This window comes from Patella vulgata, chromosome 7 (assembly GCF_932274485.2).
Source record: "Patella vulgata chromosome 7, xgPatVulg1.2, whole genome shotgun sequence".
NCBI lineage: Eukaryota > Metazoa > Mollusca > Gastropoda > Patellidae > Patella > Patella vulgata.
Genome location: NC_065885.2, coordinates 56,244,645 through 56,265,021, shown reverse-complemented (window position 1 = coordinate 56,265,021; position 20,377 = coordinate 56,244,645). Strand labels below are relative to the sequence as shown.

Sequence of the window (20,377 nt, the reverse complement as noted above, 5' to 3'; positions counted from 1 at the left end):
TGGAGTAAGGGGGAGTTACGGTCAGACGAACTCGGCACCTAAACACTATTCCGCAAATAAAACTGATACCAAACCCAGAGAGTGGGATAGTGGAGTAAGGGGAGGCCACGATAAGACGGGCCTCCACCTAAACACTAAAACGATGACATCTACCAATCCAGAAGCAGACGTAATCATCTACCAAACGATATGTTTTATATTAAATAAAGGGAAGAACTTCCCACTAAACCAAATCCATGGCCTAAGGCCAAATGGAAAGATTGCAAAATCATATTCTAAAAAACAGGAATCAGCTTCGGCTCTCCTATGTCTTGTCTGCGATATCACTTATGTGGAAGCAGACGTTAAACACCAAGAACGAACGAACGCTACTGTAGTAAAGACAAGTAAAACGAAATTTTGAACTATAAAAAGCGAAACGAAATAGGATCAGATTGTGAAACAAAATTTAACGTCCAACTTTTTTGCACCGACTGGGTAAACAAAGATGTGCTATGAGGGAAATTTTATTTTACGTGCTGTCAATGTGTACGCGTGGTCTAGGTTTTCCGTTCCGTCCGAACGATCGACTAGACACTTACTGTCCCTTGTCAGACCCTCCGTCCTGCACCACTGACAAGGGGGAAAAACGGCGGAAGATCCCAAGTAGCGTCTTACTGACTGAGTCACCAGGGATCCACTTTTTAAAACGTATGTGGCAAAACATGGTATAGGATGTATTCCCCGGTTGTACGTGACAAGGAGTAGGGTCGCCTGTCTAACCTCGTGGGGTTTTTCCGGTTTCCTCCCACTGCTAAAGACCCCTATGCGCACGCGAATTATTGAAATACAGTCGAACCATATGTTAGTCCCGAAATGACCTAGTTTGTGTCGCGTGGACGTTTAAACCGCATTTCTCTTTCTCTTTCTATATGAATGCATTTCGTAGTGTTATGGTTGTCTAGGGAACGAAGATCAAAACGATGATCTCCCTTGGCCAGGTTATCCTCTGAAGCAATCATCCGAAATTAATTTTTATTTCTCGCGAAAGTAGAATATATGAACCTTACTAAAATGAGATTTAACGCGTTACTTTTATAAACCAACCGGGATTATAAAGACGTCACGTTGTGCAGTATGAGGACAGTTTTGCCCTGGTAGCGGCGCTATCAGCTTCTCTTCGATGTTCAATTGCTATGCCTCCTTTAACGTGATGTCAGGTGGCATACCCTTCTTTGAATTCCAACTGACAAGGGTTCAAGTAAATGCATTCAAGCGTGTACACGGCATGCCAACCCTTTTTTGTTCCATCCGAACGACTACACAACGCGTACCCTTGTCCTGCCCTTTTCGTTGTGGTTTAGTGAGATAGCGCCATACTTACGACCCCCCCCCCCCCTCCCGGATCCCCACTATAACCTATTATAGGCATCTATATTAGTCTGGAAACTAAATGTTGGGTAATTGTGGTTGGTATATTGATTCATTTCATTCAAACTTGCAGAAAATAAATCATTGGAAAATGCTGCTCCCAGTGGTTCTCATGCATAACAGCATTCCAAGGAGCACACGTGGGTGGACCTCGTGTTGAAATCCAGAGGAACTTTCTCTGCCAACGCCCGTCTTCATTATCCCAGTCGGAGCAGAACAGTAGGACGTTAAACCCCATTTCATTCCATTTCTCTGCCAACACCCAGATCGTGCCGGTTAGTGAATGAGTGCCTGTTAGTCACAATGATGATATAGATGTTTTTATTATTGTTTTTTCAGGGTGACCTGTGTAGTATGTCTAAAGAAACATTTTACGAAGGTAAGTTGTAAAGAATATGTAATTCGGCCTGTATGGGTGTGTCTTTAATACATATGAAAGATAAATAAGCTAACATCTTTTTGAATTGTCTGTATGTTTGTGTTTTCCTGAGTATGATGTCCTGTCCGTGTATTTGTTTTTGTGTAAATTTTGTGTGGTGCAGTCCCCCTGCACTTACTATTAGGGGGTTGGATGGGCGAATGGTTAGTGCGTGGGCGCTGTATCATACGGTCTGTCATTGAGTCACCTGGCGGAGTTTCGATTCCCCGGTTGTACGTGACAAGGAGTAGGGTCGCCTGTCCAACCTCGTGGGTTTTCTCCGGGTTCTCCGGTTTCCTCCAACTGATAAAGACCCTACGCGCAAGCGAATTATTGAAATAAAAATAAACCATATGTTAGTCCCGAAATGACCTAGACACAAACTAGGTCAGTTCGGGAGTAACGCATGGTTCAATTTTATTTCTATTATTCGTCTGCGCGTAGGGGTCTTTAGCAGTGGAAGGAAACCCGGAGAAAACCTACGAGGTTGGACAGGCGACCCTACTCCTTGTCACGTACAACCGGGGATTCGAAACCACGCGTAGGGGTCTTTAGCAGTGGAAGGAAACCCGGAGAAAACCTACGAGGTTGGACAGGCGACCCTACTCCTTGTCACGTACAACCGGGGATTCGAAACCACGCCAGTGCACCACTCACGAGGGGAACAACTTCCAGGTTAGCGAGCCAACGTCTTTTTCCCTCAGCCACCAGTTTGAGAATTATCCTTAGATATGAATAATAATTATTTATTTTATATTTCAGTTAATCCAGCGATGAGAGTATAATATCCACAGACCAGTTTTCTTCTCTTATTCCACTTTTATTATTTTTTACAATTTTTTTTTTTCGTAATAAAATTTGTTTTTAAAATATAAACGATGAAGCGATTTCAATCCGTCAAGGAAATGCAAATGAAATGAAATGGGGTTTAACGTCCTGCTGTTCTGCTTCGAGCTGGGCTAATGAAGACGGGCATGCGCCATACAGTGTGCTGTGAGGGAAATTATATCGATTTCCAACTGTCAAGGGATCTTTTACGTGCACGCCAATGTGTACACGGGACCTCGGTTTTTCGTCCCATCCGAACGACTAGACAGGTGTCCTTGTCATGCCCTCTGTCCTGCATCACTGACAAGCGGGAACCACGCCGGAAAATCTGGATGAACTAACTCGGCCAATGCAGGGATCGAACCCCAGGAAATGCAAAACCGGGCCCTAATTACCTGAGATGTTTAATATAGGTTATGTCCAAAATGATATTACGTCATAAAGATTTTACCAATGACGTATTTCATTCCCAGGGCGTTATTTCATTGATCAGAAACACATAATTACTGTTCTGCACCAACCGGGACAATCTCATGAAAACAAAGGGGGGGAGGATGGCCGAATGGTTAGCACGTGCGCGCTGCGCTGTATCATACGGTCTGTCATTGAGTCAACTGGCGGGGTTTCGAATCCCCGGTTGTACGTCGCCTGTCCAACCTCGTGGGTTTTCTCAGGGTCCTCCGTTTTCCTCCCACTGCTAAAGACCCCTACGCGCAAGCGAATTATTGAAATAAAATTGAAACTTGTGTTAGTCCCCAAATGACCTAGTTTGTGTCGAGTGGACGTTAAACCCCATCTCTCTCTCTCATGAAAATAGGAATACACGACGCAATGTCAACAAGAGCAATTTTGCTTGGACGGCGGCGTTTCCACATATTCTTCAGCGATATTGTCACTGTATCGTTGGGTATGTTTCATCTTGGGGGGTTATTAATTAGCGGTACCTTCCTCAGAGGTGCGTAAAATGAAATGGGATTTAGCGCCCTGCTTGTTTTCCTGGATCGAAATGAAATGAAATAGAGTTTAATGTCCTGATTTTCTGTGTCGACTGGGCTAATGAAGACGTAGTGGTGTGCAACCGCGTGATTACAGAAATTTAACGTCGATGTCCTTTCTGAATTCTTTTTGTTCGGTTGGAACATTCGCTGCCAATTTATTTTACATACAAAATATTCGTCATATCGAAATATCCCCTGCGAGAAGATACATTCTAATACACAATGTGTGTGTCTATTGGACTTAATTACATTATGATAATATTTGTATCGAAGACCGGAATATAATATAAACTGAAATGGAGTTCAACCGTGTACCATTTAGGGGATTTTCTCCGGACATGGTGTTTCGGATCACTTCATCGAATTCGAGCGGCATGGGATTCTTTTACGTGCTGGCGAATGAGGACACGGGTGAGCATTAGTTCTCCGGTCCGTCTGAAAGACTAGCCGTATTCTCCTGACCAGGCCCCTCCTCCCTGCACCACTGACAACTGGGATTAAGACTTTACAATCCCGTCCGTCTTCTCGTCCTAGTCGAGAGTCCAGATCCCTGTCGATTGTTATCGATCGACAACAACAGTAAGCTGTCAACAAAATTTAACATATCCCGAAAGCATTGAACGGAGCCGAAAACTAATAAGCCCAACAGTTATACCAATAAAATTATACCATTGCCCACGAAGCCCGCATTAATAACCAGTTATATCAAATTCCTTCACGAACTCCTTCCTATATGCAACGTTTCCACAATTTTTAAATGAGTTTGGAGTACTGCTAATCGGTACCTATGGGGCTAATGCACACGGGAATAGCTAACAAACATTTTCAGATTAATAAAGACGGACATACGCAGGGGCGTGTTCAGGAATTGATCAGGGGTGGGTCCGGGTTGGAGACACTGTCAAATTTGGCGTAAGGTCTGGGGGATTAAGCGATAATTTTATAAAATCAGATGCTCTGAGGTAATATTTCTGCTAATTTATTAAGTGTAAACATTTGAGTGAAATCGAAAGGATGCAATGCTTCACACGTTTGTTTGTTCCACTTATTTCAATGAACGTAGGCAAAGAGTATTATGCTCTGCGGGTCTGATACGCCTTCCAGTGTTCTATGGGGGGGAGTTTTGCCGTCTCCACCTTCTCTTAATTGTCAAAATGGTTGATCCGCCTGGCTGAGTTTGTGTCAAAATCATGATTAAAATCTCAAAACAAGATCAACAATTTTTAGTTTTTTAATTGTCATGGGCGTCTTCTTGCAAACCATATTATTTTGTTTTCCCTGGTTCGTTTATCTTGGTTTCAATATCAATGTATAACCAATGTAAAATACACTAATAACATCTACTCCAAAATAATATTCTTTAATTAATAAAATTTATATGATTATACAAATGATATACACTCTGATCCTCTCAAATATTAATATATTTTTTACAATACACCAGGTAGTGTGATTTTCTAATTTATATAAAATATTTATAGGACAGGAAGCATGAAATGAATTGTTTAAAGTCACTGATCATCTTTTGAGTGATTGTTAATCCATTGTAATCTACAATATTGTCAAAGTTGAATCTCTAAAAGGAATATAGGTCCAAAAATGGTTCAATTACATTCAGTATTTACAAAGATATGATGAACTGTCCACGACACAAACCAGGTCATTTTGGGACTAACATATGGTTCAATTTTATTTCAATAATTAGCTTGCGCCTAGGGGTCTTTAGCAATGGGAGGAAACTGCAGGATGCAGAGAACAGGTGACCCAACTCCTTGTCACATACAACCAGCGAATCGAAACCACCCCAGTTGACTCAATGACAGACATTATGATACAACATGCACACACAAACCATTCGGCCATCCAGGTAGTATTTTGCTCTCCAAATGTTAAATAATCAATTTAAGTACATTTTAAGCCATGAATTTATGAGATATTGTCCAAAAAATGCAAATGGTGATCAGCAACTTTAAGATAATCTTGAATTTAATTATTTAAAGTATCCCATACTTTATTATGTCTATAAATATCAAATGCTGTAGATTGATCAGCTGTATTTAACTTTACATCTGATAAACTAATGCCTACTAAATGTAAATCTGGAATCTCTCTCTGTCGGTCCTCGGAATAAAATTCTAATATATCTGGAACCTAACAAAAGAACAAATCAACAAATTAGATTGCCAATAATTACAATAAAATCTCACACATTATTCAAACAATTTGGTCTACAAGTCTAGGAATAAAGGAAACTGTCACAAACATTGTCGGGCACGAATTCAGGCTTTGACAAGTACAATCCTTGTGGTACTTGTTGTCATCAGGTCAGATATAGATTCTTTTTTCAGTGTTTTATTGATAACTTTACCACCTGTCCAACCAAGCACAAAATTCAAAATGTCAGGTACTGTTCAACCAAAGTTATTATTTCCACACCTGATTCTGGAATAGCTCATTATATTATTTGCAATTTGATGAAAATCAGATGATTTTAAGATGTTGATTTTATCTGAGAACCAATTCACAAAGACAAGGTCTAAAGATTTATATCGTTTGTGATGGTGGTGGGGATGGGGGGTCTGTGTAGGTGGCAAGAAATTGTGTGGAATGTCGATTTGTAGTAATTTGTACTAGCATGTATCTGTTTGAAACTGGTTGAGCAATATGATTATGGAGAAATGAAAATCAGAATGCATCTGCTTCTCTTAAATGAAATGAAATGGAGTTTAACGTCCTACTGTTTTGCTCCGAACTGGGCTAATGAAGACGGGCATACGCCATACAGTGTGCTATGAGGGAAGTTTTGCCCGGACAGCGGCACTACGACCTACTCTTACATCAAATTCCAATTGTCAAGGGATCTTTTACGTACATGCCAATGTGTACACGGGACCTTGGTTTTTCATCTCATCTGAATGACTAGACAGCTGTCCTTGTCAGGCCCTCCGTCCTGCATCACTAACAAGGGGGAACCACGTCGGAAAATCTGGATAACTTTCTCGACCAATACAGTGATCGAACACCTGACCTCCAGGTTGGAGAGCCAGCGTCTTACCCACTTAGCCACCGTGATACCCCCTGCTAGTCTCTACTTTGGAATAAATGAAATGGAGTATAACATCCTACTTTTCTGCACTGACCAGTCTAATGAAGATAGGAACACTGGAATAAGTTAGTCATATTTACCTTTGGTTCAGATTTAGTACCACTAATACCATATTGCTTTTTTAACCTACTCTTGTTGGTTTTGTGAGATTTTGATCTTGATTTCAGAGTTGCCTCCCTTTCTACCTCTAAACACAAGTTGTTAATTTCTGGTTCGACTCCAACCAACCCAGAAAACAAATCTTTCGAACAGTTTACTTTTACAGAAGCCTGAAATTAAATAAGAGTTTCTGAAAATCTGTTTTGCTGGGGGTGGGGTGGACTATAACATTGACAGGTAAAAAATGGAAGTTTAAATTCATGGAAATATTTAAGAAAATAAAAGAATACAGTCACATATGGGATTCATTCAATTGGGTTTCTTTCCTTGTTGGATAGGGACACAATCTGATTAAAATCTTGTTGTTTTAAATTTTAAAGGACAATATTGCTGTCAGTCATTATTACATATGTGATAGAACTGGTTAAATACATTCCAAATATAATTTCAACACAGAGATCATTGCTATGGGAGATGTGTAACAAGCATGTGAAGAAACAGGAAGTGACGACAAACATGACAAACACGACTTATCCTTCTATATAACTGACTGAAGTAACGAGCGATAACAGACAAACGATTGAATTTCATTTCACTGATAATTCCGTTGAAGATGAAAAGTTATTATATTTTATAATGAATGACACCAATATTGTCCTTTAACAAGGCATGCATGTAGGAATTATTCAATCTGATTAAAATACAGATCTATATTTCGTTTCGTTTTTTATACTTTCGCTGGCCTCTACTACATGAAGATCTGACGGGATGTAGTGGAAGGTCGCATCGAAGATCATAGGAGTGTTTTTTACCCTATGACCTCAGACATTTGATTAATCAATCAGCGTTAATGTTTCTAGTAGGTTACCCACAGTTCCGGGCAACTCATGCCAAAAACTCGCTAATCCCTCACATCATTCAGAACATGGATTATATAACACCTCTTCCAGATCCTAGTGAAGTAAAGACAGGTGAAACAAAATTATGAACTATAAAAAACAAAATGAAATAGGATCTGTGTTTTAATCAGATTGAGGAATTATTTGAATTCATTCACCATACAACAATGGTTTTCTAATTTCTAAGAACAGAATAAAAAAGAAACCTTTTCATTAATATCTGTTCTGGTTTCTTCAGACTGTTTCAGTTTCTGTTTTAGGGTTTGAGCAACTTTTGGCTTAGAGGATTTCAAATCTTTCAGTTCTTCACTGATTTTTAGTGTACTATTATATTCTGGTCTAGCAAACACATGTTCAGGTTCATAGGTCACAGTATGATCAACAAAAGGGAACTGATAATCAGTGGGGTCAGGTCTATTTTCGTATTCACGTGTAACAATAACATGTTTCACTGCATGACATTTTCTAGCATGAGCTGGCACTGAATCTACGATTCTTGGAGGTTCTGGTTTTATTTGTTCCGACTCTTTGATGGTAAGGAATCTGAGCGCGGTTTCTGTATAACTTTGTTCTAAAGACATTGGTCTGGAATGACCATCACTATTAGTATCGTCATCGGTCTCTGTGACGTCCAAATCAGTATCACTAACAACAGACTGCTCGGTTTTACTAGCGTACATTTTAGGACAGTATTCTTTCATGGGAGTAGATTTGGATGGAGAATTAACCATTAAATTAACACTTGGTTCATATTCGACAGGTGATTTAGCAGATATTTCTAGGATACTGCCATTTTCTACACTATCATCAATATCAAAACGCACTTTTTGTTTTAATTTGGGTTTTGTTAGAGGTTTAGAGATGATGGAAACAGTTGGAGACATGGCTCTGTCTGATGATGTAATGAAATTTTTTGTGGCACGATCTGGCGTTAAATTAAGGTTAGTGTCAGGGATCGCAGATTTCAAGATCTCTTCTTTCCAAGATGGAACAGGGGGTTTAGTGGGTTGAGTGTCGAACTCATAACTAGTAGTCGTAGATGGTTGAGTATAATCTGTAAATCTATGTGTTCTTGAAAAGTCTGATCTATTTGTACTGTAAATACTTTGACTAGAGATTATACCATCAGCCATTTTCACCATTTCAGCTTTTTTTATTCCATCGAGTGACAAAATATTATCTGAAATCACAAGAATATACAATTCAAAAAAAGTGTGTCACCTATATATATAGTCTAACTCAAGAATTTGTAAACATTTTAGATCTATAATGGATCATGAGACCTGAAAGATTATGATTAAATTACCACTTTAAGTCTGTTTGTACTTTGCTTGAGTGGGGATTATTCAATGATTCATTATATAAATAAATAAAATGTGGCCATGAAAACATAGTTTTAGGTGAGCTTTTGTACAGTGCATACATAGTAACATAGGCTACATGAAACTCATACATAAACTGTTTTAAATAAAATGATGAACCCAGATGGCTTGATTTTTCAAAAAGTATATATATATATATAAACTCAAGTTTAATATAACCTTGTGAAACAATACTTTCAACCAATAATCAACATTTCATGTTGTGGAAACAGTAACACTAATACTGTTGTCACAGCCTGGTTCCCAACGATTTTAGTGATACCGGTAGTCAAACAGTTCTGTACCTTTCCCTCAAACTCAAGGATAATCATTTACAGTGGGTTATTTATGCCACCACTTGCTGTATCTATTAGTATTTGCCTATTTAAGTTTGATATTCATATAAGCCTTCACCGAAAAAAAAACAAATATGCGTTGGATCGTAAAAGTAACATTCAAATTATGAATGATTCAACAATGAATTGAACGTGTTAAAACATGCGTCGAGTGTCCTATCAATCCGTAAAATTAAACAAAAATATGTGGCTAATGGCATATTTGGCTTTTATATAAACGTTATATTCATAAAGTGTTGTAAAACAACTTGGCTTTATTCCATATCGATTACCTAACTCATCTGCTAGCATTTATAAAACAGATAACCTGCAAACCGACATTCTCAGTTTGTTTAGTCCGCCATTGAAGCAACACACCGGAAGAGCGTACAGCGCAGGAGCAAGGTTGAAAACAAGTATGGCTGCCTCGAAATCTTTTATGAAACTTTCGTCTGCAAAGACAGCGTTTTTGCAGTTATGTCAGGTAATTATAAGAATAATTGTCGCGTAGAAATTATAAAATCGAATCAGCATTTTAGTTGTTTTGATTCTGAAAATAATTATACTGATAGATATATGGATAACAATGTTATTTGGGAAATAAATATAACCTTGTTAGGGACGTTATGCAACGACCATGACCTTCCTGCTAGTGCTACGTGCTTATCTAATTTTTGTGTTTATGTAATATCTGTAAATGCATGTTGTATAATTATCAATAAATCGATTACTGATTCTCATTTAGTTTCTTTAGTAACAAAGTCTTAGAGACCCCCTAGTGCTCTCTCTTCGTTACTGGCGCGTCCTAATGAAAACTATTAAGGCTTTTCCGCCATCTGGGTTCTAATCTAAGAATCTGATTCTAAGGCTATTTTGGAATCCTAACGGTCTATTTTTCATGGTAATTCTTCTTTGATTGCCAATGGGAATAATTTCTTTCCACATCAGTCACAAATTTATAATAATCCGACTCTATTTTCATGTAGAATTGTGCGCTACAAAAACATAAACAACATTCATTTGAATCTGCCGGCCATTATCAAACTGACGCCTGCGCTGACCGGTTCATAGCTGCGCTCAGCCAATATTCAAAATTTAGGAATGGAATTTTACCATTTATTATTAGGAAGGACCTTGTAGCTGAACTTCACGCTAGAAATTTTGGCTGCAGGCCTATTTGTAATGAAATTACATACGTACCGTTATGTAAATTGAACTGTCGATCTTCTTTATATACAAGTGTTCAACTGGTTCTTTTTTCAGCACAGAACTGCTCAAACAGCTGCTGCAGCTGCACCCAATGTTCAACCAAGACTCAAAAAATTTCAAATCTATAGATGGGTAAGACAAACTAGCCAAAACATTCTATGCATTGTACTAGTAATATGTAGCCTATTTAGTATTACATAAAACAATAAGCTTATTTCATTCGTATGGCTAGTTCAGTTTAAAGCAATGTTAATTGTGAAACTAAATTAAATGTGTTTTTCCCTTCATCAATTCATTTTCCGTATATATGAAGCCAGAGTTTCTGAATATGGCCAGACGTTAATAAATATTAAATTAATTTAGTGGCATTTAGTAATAAAGTGGGAATTCACAGGACACAGTTTCATGGAATAAGCTTACAGTTAGTGGAGTGACGTTTTGACTTGGATTCTGTAATCCCACTCGAAACCTCATCCAGTAATGAAGATTAAATATATGCCATAGATTTGTTTTTCATCGTATTTAATCAGTAGTGTTCATTAATCTTAAATAACGCTAATAAATATTTATCGGGTTACACCGTTACAGGAACCTTGTACATGGTAATCAGTTTGATTTTTGTTTCTACTACTATAGGACCCAGAAACTAAAGGTGCAAAACCAACCATGGAAACATACGAAATAGACCTGAATCAGTAAGTAAACAATATTTACATTATGATGATATTATTTATATAAAACTGAAATGGGTGTTTAACATCCATTTTTTCTACACTAACTGAGCTAATGAAGAGGGACGAAGTGTGCATTTCTGCCTATTTGAACTGTACATAGAATAGAACCTTGTTTTTTTTGTCTCATCTGAATGACTAGATAGATGCTGTAAGTCTGTTGCTTGCCAGTCCCACAAACAAGGGAAAAACAGGCTAAAAAATCTAGAGGAACTTTCTCGGCCAACACCAAAATCGAACCAGAGTTAGTGAGCCAGGACTTTACTCACTGAGCCCATGTGGCTCCTTAGTCCCTTTCTTATTTACCTAAACTAGTGACAATAATTGCACATAGATGTAGGTCTAGCTTCTATAATTGTAACATTGTTTACATGGTTGCATACATTGCATTCAAATTCTAGCAACTGGGGGTTGGGTAGCTGAATGGTTAATGCCTGCACATTAGATCACAAGGTCTGTCATTGAGTCATGTGACATGGTTTTGATTCCCCACTTGTACGTGACAAGGAATGGCATCTCAAGGTCCTCTGATTTCCTCCCACACAAAGATCCCTACATGCAAGCAAATTATTGAAATAAAATTGAACCATATGTTAGTCCCAAAATGACCTACTTGACTGAAAATGCTTGAACAGACTTGAAAATAATATAAATGCAGAAACAATTTTGACAATATTCCAGCTATCTTTGAATTGTGGCGAAGTATGCCAAATAATCTGCAATTGTCCAAAGAACAAACATGCCATGTTTTATGTTGATTATGCTTGAATTGGCGGAGCCTTTGTCTTTTTAGGGCTGAAAACTGTTGCCCTAAGAAGAAGAGAATTTGTTTATAAAATCTATTGTAATTGATATTTCTCAATTTGTTTTCCAGTTGTGGGCCAATGGTTTTAGATGCTCTCATTAAAATCAAAACTGACTTGGACCCTAGTCTCACATTTCGAAGATCTTGTCGTGAGGGTATATGTGGATCATGCTCTATGAATATCAATGGTACAAACACACTGGCATGTATAAAGTACGTAATATTTATTTTCATTGAAATCCAGTATATGAAATGTGGAAATTTATTTTGGGAGCTTTTTTGGCTTGAATTGGATCATATTAGATAAATGAAGTAGTAGGATGGAGATATTGAATGATAAAAGCATTTTAATATTTATGCTCGAAAGGAGACCAATGTAATGTTACTAATTATCAAGAAATACTATCTGCTTGGGTTTATTTTATATTGGGGATCTTAATCATCTCAGCTGTTTGATGTTAGAAAACACTGATTGATGAAAATGAACCAAAATGAAATGAAATGGGATTTAATGTCCTACTGTTCTGCTCCTATAAATTGGGCCAATGAGGCAAATTTTTCCCAGGCAGCGTCACTTTGGTCTGCTGTTATATCGAATTCTAACGGCCAAGGGATCTTTTACGTGCTCGCCAATGTCCCATCCAAATGACTAGACAGCTGTCCTTATCAGGCCCTCCGTCCTGCACCACTGCTAAGGGGAAACCACGTCAGAAAAGAAAAGTGAACCAGCCTGTATATCAGCATGAATCAATCTATATTCGACTGTGTTGAATGCAGCCTAATTCAGTTAGTGATTATGATTTTAGCAGTAATTTTGATAATCCTGTAAATATACAAGCTTGCTGATTATTCATCATATCACATAAGAGTATGGGGGGTTGGATGGCTGATTGGTTAGCGTGCGCGCGCTGTATCATAAAGTCTGTCATTGAGTCGACTGGCGTGGTTTCGAATCCCCGGTTGTACGTAGCAAGGAGTAGGGTCGCCTGTCCAACCTTGTGGGTTTTCTCCAGGTGCTCCGGTTTCCTCCCACTGCTAAAGACCCCTACGCGCAAGCGAATTATGTAAATAAAATTAAACCATATGTTAGTCCCGAAATGACCTAGTTTGTGTCGAGTGGACGTTAAACCCCATTTCTCTCTCTCTCAGATAAGAGTATTGATTTAGTCTTGAAGTAAAATATAAAAGTTATTGATTTTGGATAGCTGAAAATTTGATGTGTATAAAAATTTTCTTTACCATCCATAGATTTATATTAGAATTTTATTAATATGCATGAATTTGTTTTATTTCAGTAAAATTGATACTAACTTGAACAAAGGAACTAAAGTCTATCCTCTACCACACATGTATGTTGTTAAAGATCTGGTGCCAGTGAGTATTTTGATTGTTAGTCTGGAATCTTCCAAATTGACAGAATTGTAAATGAATGACACCTAATTCAGTTGGCGAATGCTTACAAGTGCACTACAGGTTTACTAGTCTGCAGGTTAATGTTATTGTGGTGGTTTAACAGAATTGTCCTTAAATGACGCAGAATTCCGTTTATCACTGTTCAGTTGACAAATGCACAGTATTCCACAGGTTTACATGTCTACGGGTTGTGGTTATTGTTGTCGTTCAGCTGTCTTTTATCCTTGACAAAACACCCAAGTCCTTCTGGTACTTTTGATACCCATATTATAATTTTAATAAATATTTTTTTAAGCAAAATTTGATTGTTCATTCAATTGTCACTATTCATGGTATTAAGAGAATTTAATTCTAGATTCTTCTATTAAATATCCCCTATGTTAGTGGGGGGTTGGATGGCTGAATGGTTAGCACGTGCGCGCTGTATCATAAAGTCTGTCATTGAGTCAACAGGTGTGGTTTCGATTCCCCAGTTGTACGTGACAAAGCTCCCACTGCTAAAGACCCCTATGCGCAAGCCAATTATTGAAATAAAATTAAACCATATGTTAGTCCCGAATGACCTAGTTTGTGTCGAGTGGACGGTAAACCCTATTTCTCTCTCTCTCTCTCTATGTTAGCGTATAGTGAGAATATTTAATTCTAGATTGTTCAATCAAGTATCTTCCCGTAATCTTGAACTATAAGTAGATTACCTCCCTTGTTTAGAGTATAGACTTTGTTTCTGAAGAACTGATAAGACCTATTCAACGTTTAATATCAGGATAGCAAAAATAATCTATTAACTTTATTTGCAGTTAAAACTGGAATAAAGCACATTTCTGAATATTTTAGACTAAAAAATGCATATTACTTTGATAAATTCCAAATATTGTAATTTCAAACATGCATATTACTTTGATAAATTCCAAATATTGTAATTTCAAACATGTTTAGGTATTTCAGTTCAGTGAGTAAAAAAATTGTAATACATTTTTGCGCTGCTATGCTCAGCCTATTCCATATATTAAGGAACCCAATTCATTTTGTACTTGTTTGGGAAACACCTAAAAGTCCTTTGAATGGCTTGACTTAATATCTCTTGATTCTTTAAAGACCATGTCACTAAACATCAGAGACTATAGACCCGGTCAACATGTCATAATATATAGATATTAAAGGCTATGAAAATTATGAAAACCGTTCTTGAGAAATGTGTCGATTGGCGTTATTTAAAAGAGAATTCCCACATCTTGGTGACTTTGAATTGTTGAAGAACTAAAGTTATCAAACTAATGTTTGTGTAATTTATAGGTATATGTATTTGTTTTTAACAGGATATGAGTAATTTCTATGCTCAATATAGATCCATTGAACCATTTTTGAAGAAAAAGAATACAACTGAAGCTGATGTTGGACAAACACAATATTTACAGTCTACTGAAGATCGGGCGAAACTGGTGAGTAAATAGATTTCACATTATATTAAAGGACACTATTAGTGCCAGTCATTATCACATATGTGATAGAGCTGGTTAAACACATTCCAAATATAATTTTAATACAGAGATCATTGCTACGATAGCTGAGTAATACAGGTTTCCTGAATCGGAAGTGATGATTGCCAAAGGAAAACACGAATCATGCCTCTATATAACTGACTGATGTGACGAGTGATAACAGATACACAGCCGAATTTCTGCTCACTAATAATTCCTTCGAAGACCAAAAGTTGTTATACCGGACTGTAAGAGGATACCTGACAATTCAATATAAAGTAATTGAATGTCATTAGATAAGAGAACACAAGAAAAATAGAAATAGTCCGTACATTCCCTTGTTTATATTCATTCGATACCTTATAAAAACATGGTAATGGACAGACATTTCTTGTTTTTCTTTTCGTGTTCTCTTATCTAGTGGCAGTCAATTCTTTTTATGAATTGTCAGATATCCTCTCACAGTCTCACACAACAACTTTTGGTCATGGAAGGAATTATTAGTGAGCAGAAATTCACCCATGTATCTGTTATCACTCGTCACATTAGTCAGTTATATAGAGGGATGCCTCGTGTTTTCCTTTGGCGTTCGTCACTTCCGATTCAGGAAACCTGTATTACTCAGCTATCGTAGCAATGATCTCTGTGATAAAATTATATTTGGAACCTGTTTAATTAGTTCTATCACATATGTGATAATGACTGACACCAATATTGTCCTTTAAATACTTCATATTGTGGTAGTTTCTAGATCAATGTTTGAAAAAGATTTCAGAACATATTCCCCTTTAACCATGGGGGGGGGGGGGGCCGAATGGTTAGCGTGTGCACGCTGCGTCATAAGGTCTGTCATCATTGAGTCAACTGGTGTGGTTTTGATTCCCCGGTTGTACGTGACAAGGAGTAGGGTCGCCTGTCCAACCTTGTGGGTTTTCTCCAGGTCCTCCGATATCCTCCCAATGCTAAAGACCCCTACATGCAAGCGAATTATTGAAATAAAATTGAACCATATGTTAGTCCCCAAAGGACCTAGTTTGTATCGAGTGGATGTTAAACTCCATTTCTCCAAATAAAGTCTGTACAGAGATGAAGATATAGTAGTAATAAATGTAAACTTCAAATGTATTATTGTGTATGGTATTATACTATATATTTTATCTCGCTTGATGTCCGTTTCATGTATAATTTAATTGATGTATTGTTTTTATTTCTATAGGATGGATTATATGAATGTATATTATGTTACATAATTTATGTATAATTTATGTATAATTTAATTGATATATTGGTTTTATTTTTATAGGATGGATTATATGAATGTATATTATGTGCATGTTGTAGTACAGCATGTCCTAGTTACTGGTGGAATTCAGATAAATATCTTGGACCAGCTGTTTTAATGCAGGCCTACAGGTAAACTGATAATCATATTCACCCAAATATAGACTAGTTTGACTCAGGCTATTTTAGTAAGCTAAGTACATGTTATTAATCATGCAGAACGATTTATGTGAGCTGTCATTTCCCTGGGCAGTTGTTAAGTTGATTTAGGAGCATACTGCAACAGTATATTTTGAAATATATATGAGCTCAAAAAAATGAAATGAAATGAGGTTTAACGTCCTACTGTTCTGCTCAGAACTGGGCTAATGAAGACGGGCATACGCCAAACAGTGTGCTATGAGGGAAATTTTGCCCGGACAGCGGTACTACGGTCTACCCTTATATCAAATTCCAGCTGTCAGGGGATCTTTTACGTGCACGCCAATGTGTATACAGGACTTCTTTTTTTGACTCATCAGAAGGACTAGACAGCTGTACATGTCGGATCCTCCATCCTGCACCACTGACAAGGGGGAACCCCGCTGGAATATATGAGCTCAGTGGGTTGTGCATTAGCTGAGATGAACAATGATATGCCACAGCTAATTTTCACTGTTCTTCAGTATGATGGTGTGGACAGTGCTATGACAGCACTGCAGCAGTAGATGTTTCTTAGGGAAAACCTTTCAAATTTATTTTAAAGGTCATTTTTCTGTTCTTATTTAGTAGAAAGTAAATATTTTTCGCAACCATAATGAAGTTTGGGTTTACGAATGGTACAAATTACGCATATCTTTATATATTAGGGGCAGAGAAATTTATCAGAATTTTTCCGATGTGGTTTCCCCTTGTCAGTGGTGCAGAACAGAGGACCACTGTCTAGTCATTCGGATGGTATGAAAAATCAAGGTGCTGTGTATACATTAGCGTGCATGTAAAAGATCCCTTGGCAGTTGGAATTTGATATAACAGTAGGCCACAGTGTCACTGCCCGGGCAAAATTTCCCTCATAGCACACTGTATGGTGTATGCCTGTCTCCATTAGCCCCTTATAGGAGCAGAACAGTTAAACACCATTTCATTTCATGTATATTGGGGGAAAACCCAAAATTATTTACATTCTCAACATATGTGTTTAATTATAATGTTTATAATTATAGATGGATGATTGATTCTCGAGATGATTTTACTGATGAAAGATTAGCTACAATGGAAGATAAATTCTCAGTTTATAGATGTCATACTATCATGAACTGTACCAAGACTTGTCCTAAAGTATGTATATACAATATATCTTTATACAGTAAACATCTGGTACCACTTTCTATTATCAATTTCGTTTTTTATAGTTCAAAATTTTGTTTTACTTGTCTTCACTACACCAGGATCTGGAAGATTAGTTAAAAAAAACCACGTTTGGATGATGTGAGTTATAAGTCAATCAAATTGACTGTTGGGTCGAGTTCTTATTGTCTGGCACACGGAATTGTAGGTAAACATGACCCCCTGGCACAACCTCCTACTACAACCGGTCAGAGTGGAGGCCATGAATGGTATAAAAAATGAAACAAAATATAGAATGTTCTTTTGGGATTTTTCAAGCCCAGTTCTTACCTGTCAAGGTTAGTGCTTGCTTGGCAAAATCCCCCCTCACATTGCTCATGTAATCAACCATTGAAATGAAAGAAAACCATATGTGAGTCTCATAATAACCACAGTATTGTGTTGATAATACAATAAACCATATTTTATTCACTTTCTACTTATCTTATTTCAAGTTCTATTTGTTTTTTACAGGGTTTAAATCCAGGTCAAGCTATTGGTGAGATCAAGAAAATGTTACTTTCATACAATAAAAACGTAGCTGCTAAACAAGCACAAGCATAAATACTTGGGAGTTTGAAACAAAATTCCATCTTGCCTCTCGATAACATATTTCAGCATCTAGAACAGGGCTCTTATTTCACTCAATGTAGCCGGTCATGACCGTTAAAGCAGTAAATTTGTCTGGTTCACAAATGAATTCACCAGTCAATCATAGAAACTGGTTATATTTTGAAGTGGGAGCCCTGGTCTAGAGTTTGTTAAGGATGTATATTGTTATTAAAACGACTCTTTTATTCAAGTGTTGTTATGAATTATAGCATAAAGTTCTACCACATTATTATGCATAAAAGTCTTTCAGGCACAATATTAAAATATCTTATTGTTTGGTCAATATAATATAATAATCTGTTTGTACATAGTTTAAATTGTAATAAAGCTTTTAACATCATGCAATTGCTCATCAAGAGGTATAAAATAGATTTGGTAAAAACTATTGGAACACTTATATCTGGTTTAAACAATATTTATTTGTTTTGTTTACAATTATATAACTAATTTAAAGTATATAGGACACATATGCTAATAAATATTGCTTTCTTTGAAAGATGGACAAAATAAAACAATTTGTAATGGTGTTAAGGTGAATTCAGGTCATTGAAATTTTTTTTCCATGTATTTTAATTTAAATCGAAATGCCATGTGTTGTTAGTTGTAATAGAAAATGTAATAAAAATATATTGTAAGGCTAACTATAATGGTCAATTAAAAGATACTTTCTATCAATCTGATCTGTATTAATCTAGGGCCTGTTTCCCGAAATTTTAACTAAGTTAAAATCCAAATTTTAGTAATTTGATTGGATAATATTAGATTGATTTAGTGCTTAGCCAATCAAAATTGAAATTTCTACTAAAATTTGGATTCTATCTTTAGTTAAGATTTCGAGAAACGGGACCCTGATCTCAGGGAACCCAAAAGATAACATAGATCTGTCAGCCAGATCTTTCAAAGCCAGGATTTTATAACTGGGCAATGCTCGGAAGAGGTGTTTAAAGTTATCACTGTGTACCTTTTGGTGGTGGTACAGATTGTAATGGGTGTTCAGGTGGAGCCTTGTCTATCTGCAGAAGATGAGGATTTTGGCTCTCGTTCAATCATCATAGCCTTGCTTCGCACATAACTGACAAGCCCAATTCGGGACAGGCAAGCCCGGCTACAGCGGATAAAGATTCTGGTATTTCTCGGTTCTTTCTCCCCTGTCTCTTATGGAATCGCTGGCGAAGTCGCACCAATACGTGTATACGTTTTGGAGCTCATATACACTAACGTAATGGCATCACACTGAACGTATTTCTCAGACCATTGCTTCAGGAATATGTTGTTGTGGTTTTCTGATGCCTGAAATGGGAAACGATATCATGTACCCCGTAGTGTATATGACATGGTCCACCTTAAAGCTAGAATAGCAACCGCTAGACCCTGTAGCTTCAAAATCATACCCCCTCCCCTCTTCCTATTTAGCTATAACTGATGTATGTGTTGTGCACATGACAAGGTATGCTCCGTGTTTCAGTATAGTATCATTTATACATTTGATGTTTGTAAATATACATGTATATCTAATGTGTTTTGGTTGTACTTTTTATACGCCCACATTCAAATGTGGTCGTATATGTCGTCAACCCCCCCCCCCCCGCCCCCCGTCCGTTTTGGTTGTACTTTTTTTATTGTTTCATTATGGTTTTTGAAAACTACAAACCAAAAATGGACATAACATTTATAATGTACAGGTAAGTTTTGTACGAAAAGCAATTTGCAGTGCATTTGCAGAAAAAAAAAACAGATCAGGAAGCCGAAATACCACTCAAATATATTTCATATGTCGGGGATCACGGTGGCTAACTGGGTAAGGTGTTGGCTTGCTAGCCTGGAGGTCGGGTGTTCGATCCCTGCATTGGCCGAGAAACTTCATCCACATTTTCCGGCGGGGTAAAGATCCCATGACAGTTGGAATTCGATATAGAGTAGGCCATAGTGCCGCTGCCCGGGCATATGCCCGTCTTCATTAGCCCAGTTCGGAGCAGAACAGTAGGACGCTAAACCCCATTTCATTTCATTTCATATTTCATATGTCAAT

General features: G+C 37.3%; 3 protein-coding genes across 3 annotated transcripts in view; 2 read left to right on the top strand and 1 right to left on the bottom strand.

The window, feature by feature from the left end:
- Positions 1–2,696, top strand: part of LOC126826832 (carbonic anhydrase-related protein 10) — a 45,894-nt gene extending 43,198 nt beyond the window's left edge. Inside the window, exons 9-10 of the mRNA XM_050555939.2 lie at positions 1,750–1,789; positions 2,591–2,696. Of these exons, the coding sequence (XP_050411896.1) occupies positions 1,750–1,789; positions 2,591–2,613 (63 nt within the window). The 3' untranslated portion in view covers positions 2,614–2,696. The remainder of the gene's footprint in view (positions 1–1,749; positions 1,790–2,590) is intronic.
- Positions 2,697–4,754: 2,058 nt separating this feature from the next.
- LOC126826816 (uncharacterized) lies at positions 4,755–9,841 on the bottom strand. The gene is made up of 4 exons (XM_050555917.2): positions 9,748–9,841; positions 7,965–8,938; positions 6,841–7,029; positions 4,755–5,805 (listed from the first exon to the last, which is right to left on the bottom strand). Exons 1-4 carry the CDS (start codon positions 9,764–9,766, stop codon positions 5,641–5,643), a joined length of 1,347 nt encoding a protein of 448 aa, XP_050411874.1. The 5' UTR covers positions 9,767–9,841; the 3' UTR covers positions 4,755–5,640.
- Positions 9,793–19,863, top strand: LOC126826835 (succinate dehydrogenase [ubiquinone] iron-sulfur subunit, mitochondrial). Its single transcript, XM_050555942.2, has 9 exons — positions 9,793–9,938; positions 10,718–10,795; positions 11,300–11,358; positions 12,269–12,412; positions 13,495–13,573; positions 14,929–15,051; positions 16,394–16,503; positions 17,574–17,688; positions 18,211–19,863. Exons 1-9 carry the CDS (start codon positions 9,873–9,875, stop codon positions 18,298–18,300), a joined length of 864 nt encoding a protein of 287 aa, XP_050411899.1. The 5' UTR covers positions 9,793–9,872; the 3' UTR covers positions 18,301–19,863.
- Positions 19,864–20,377: the final 514 nt, after the last annotated feature.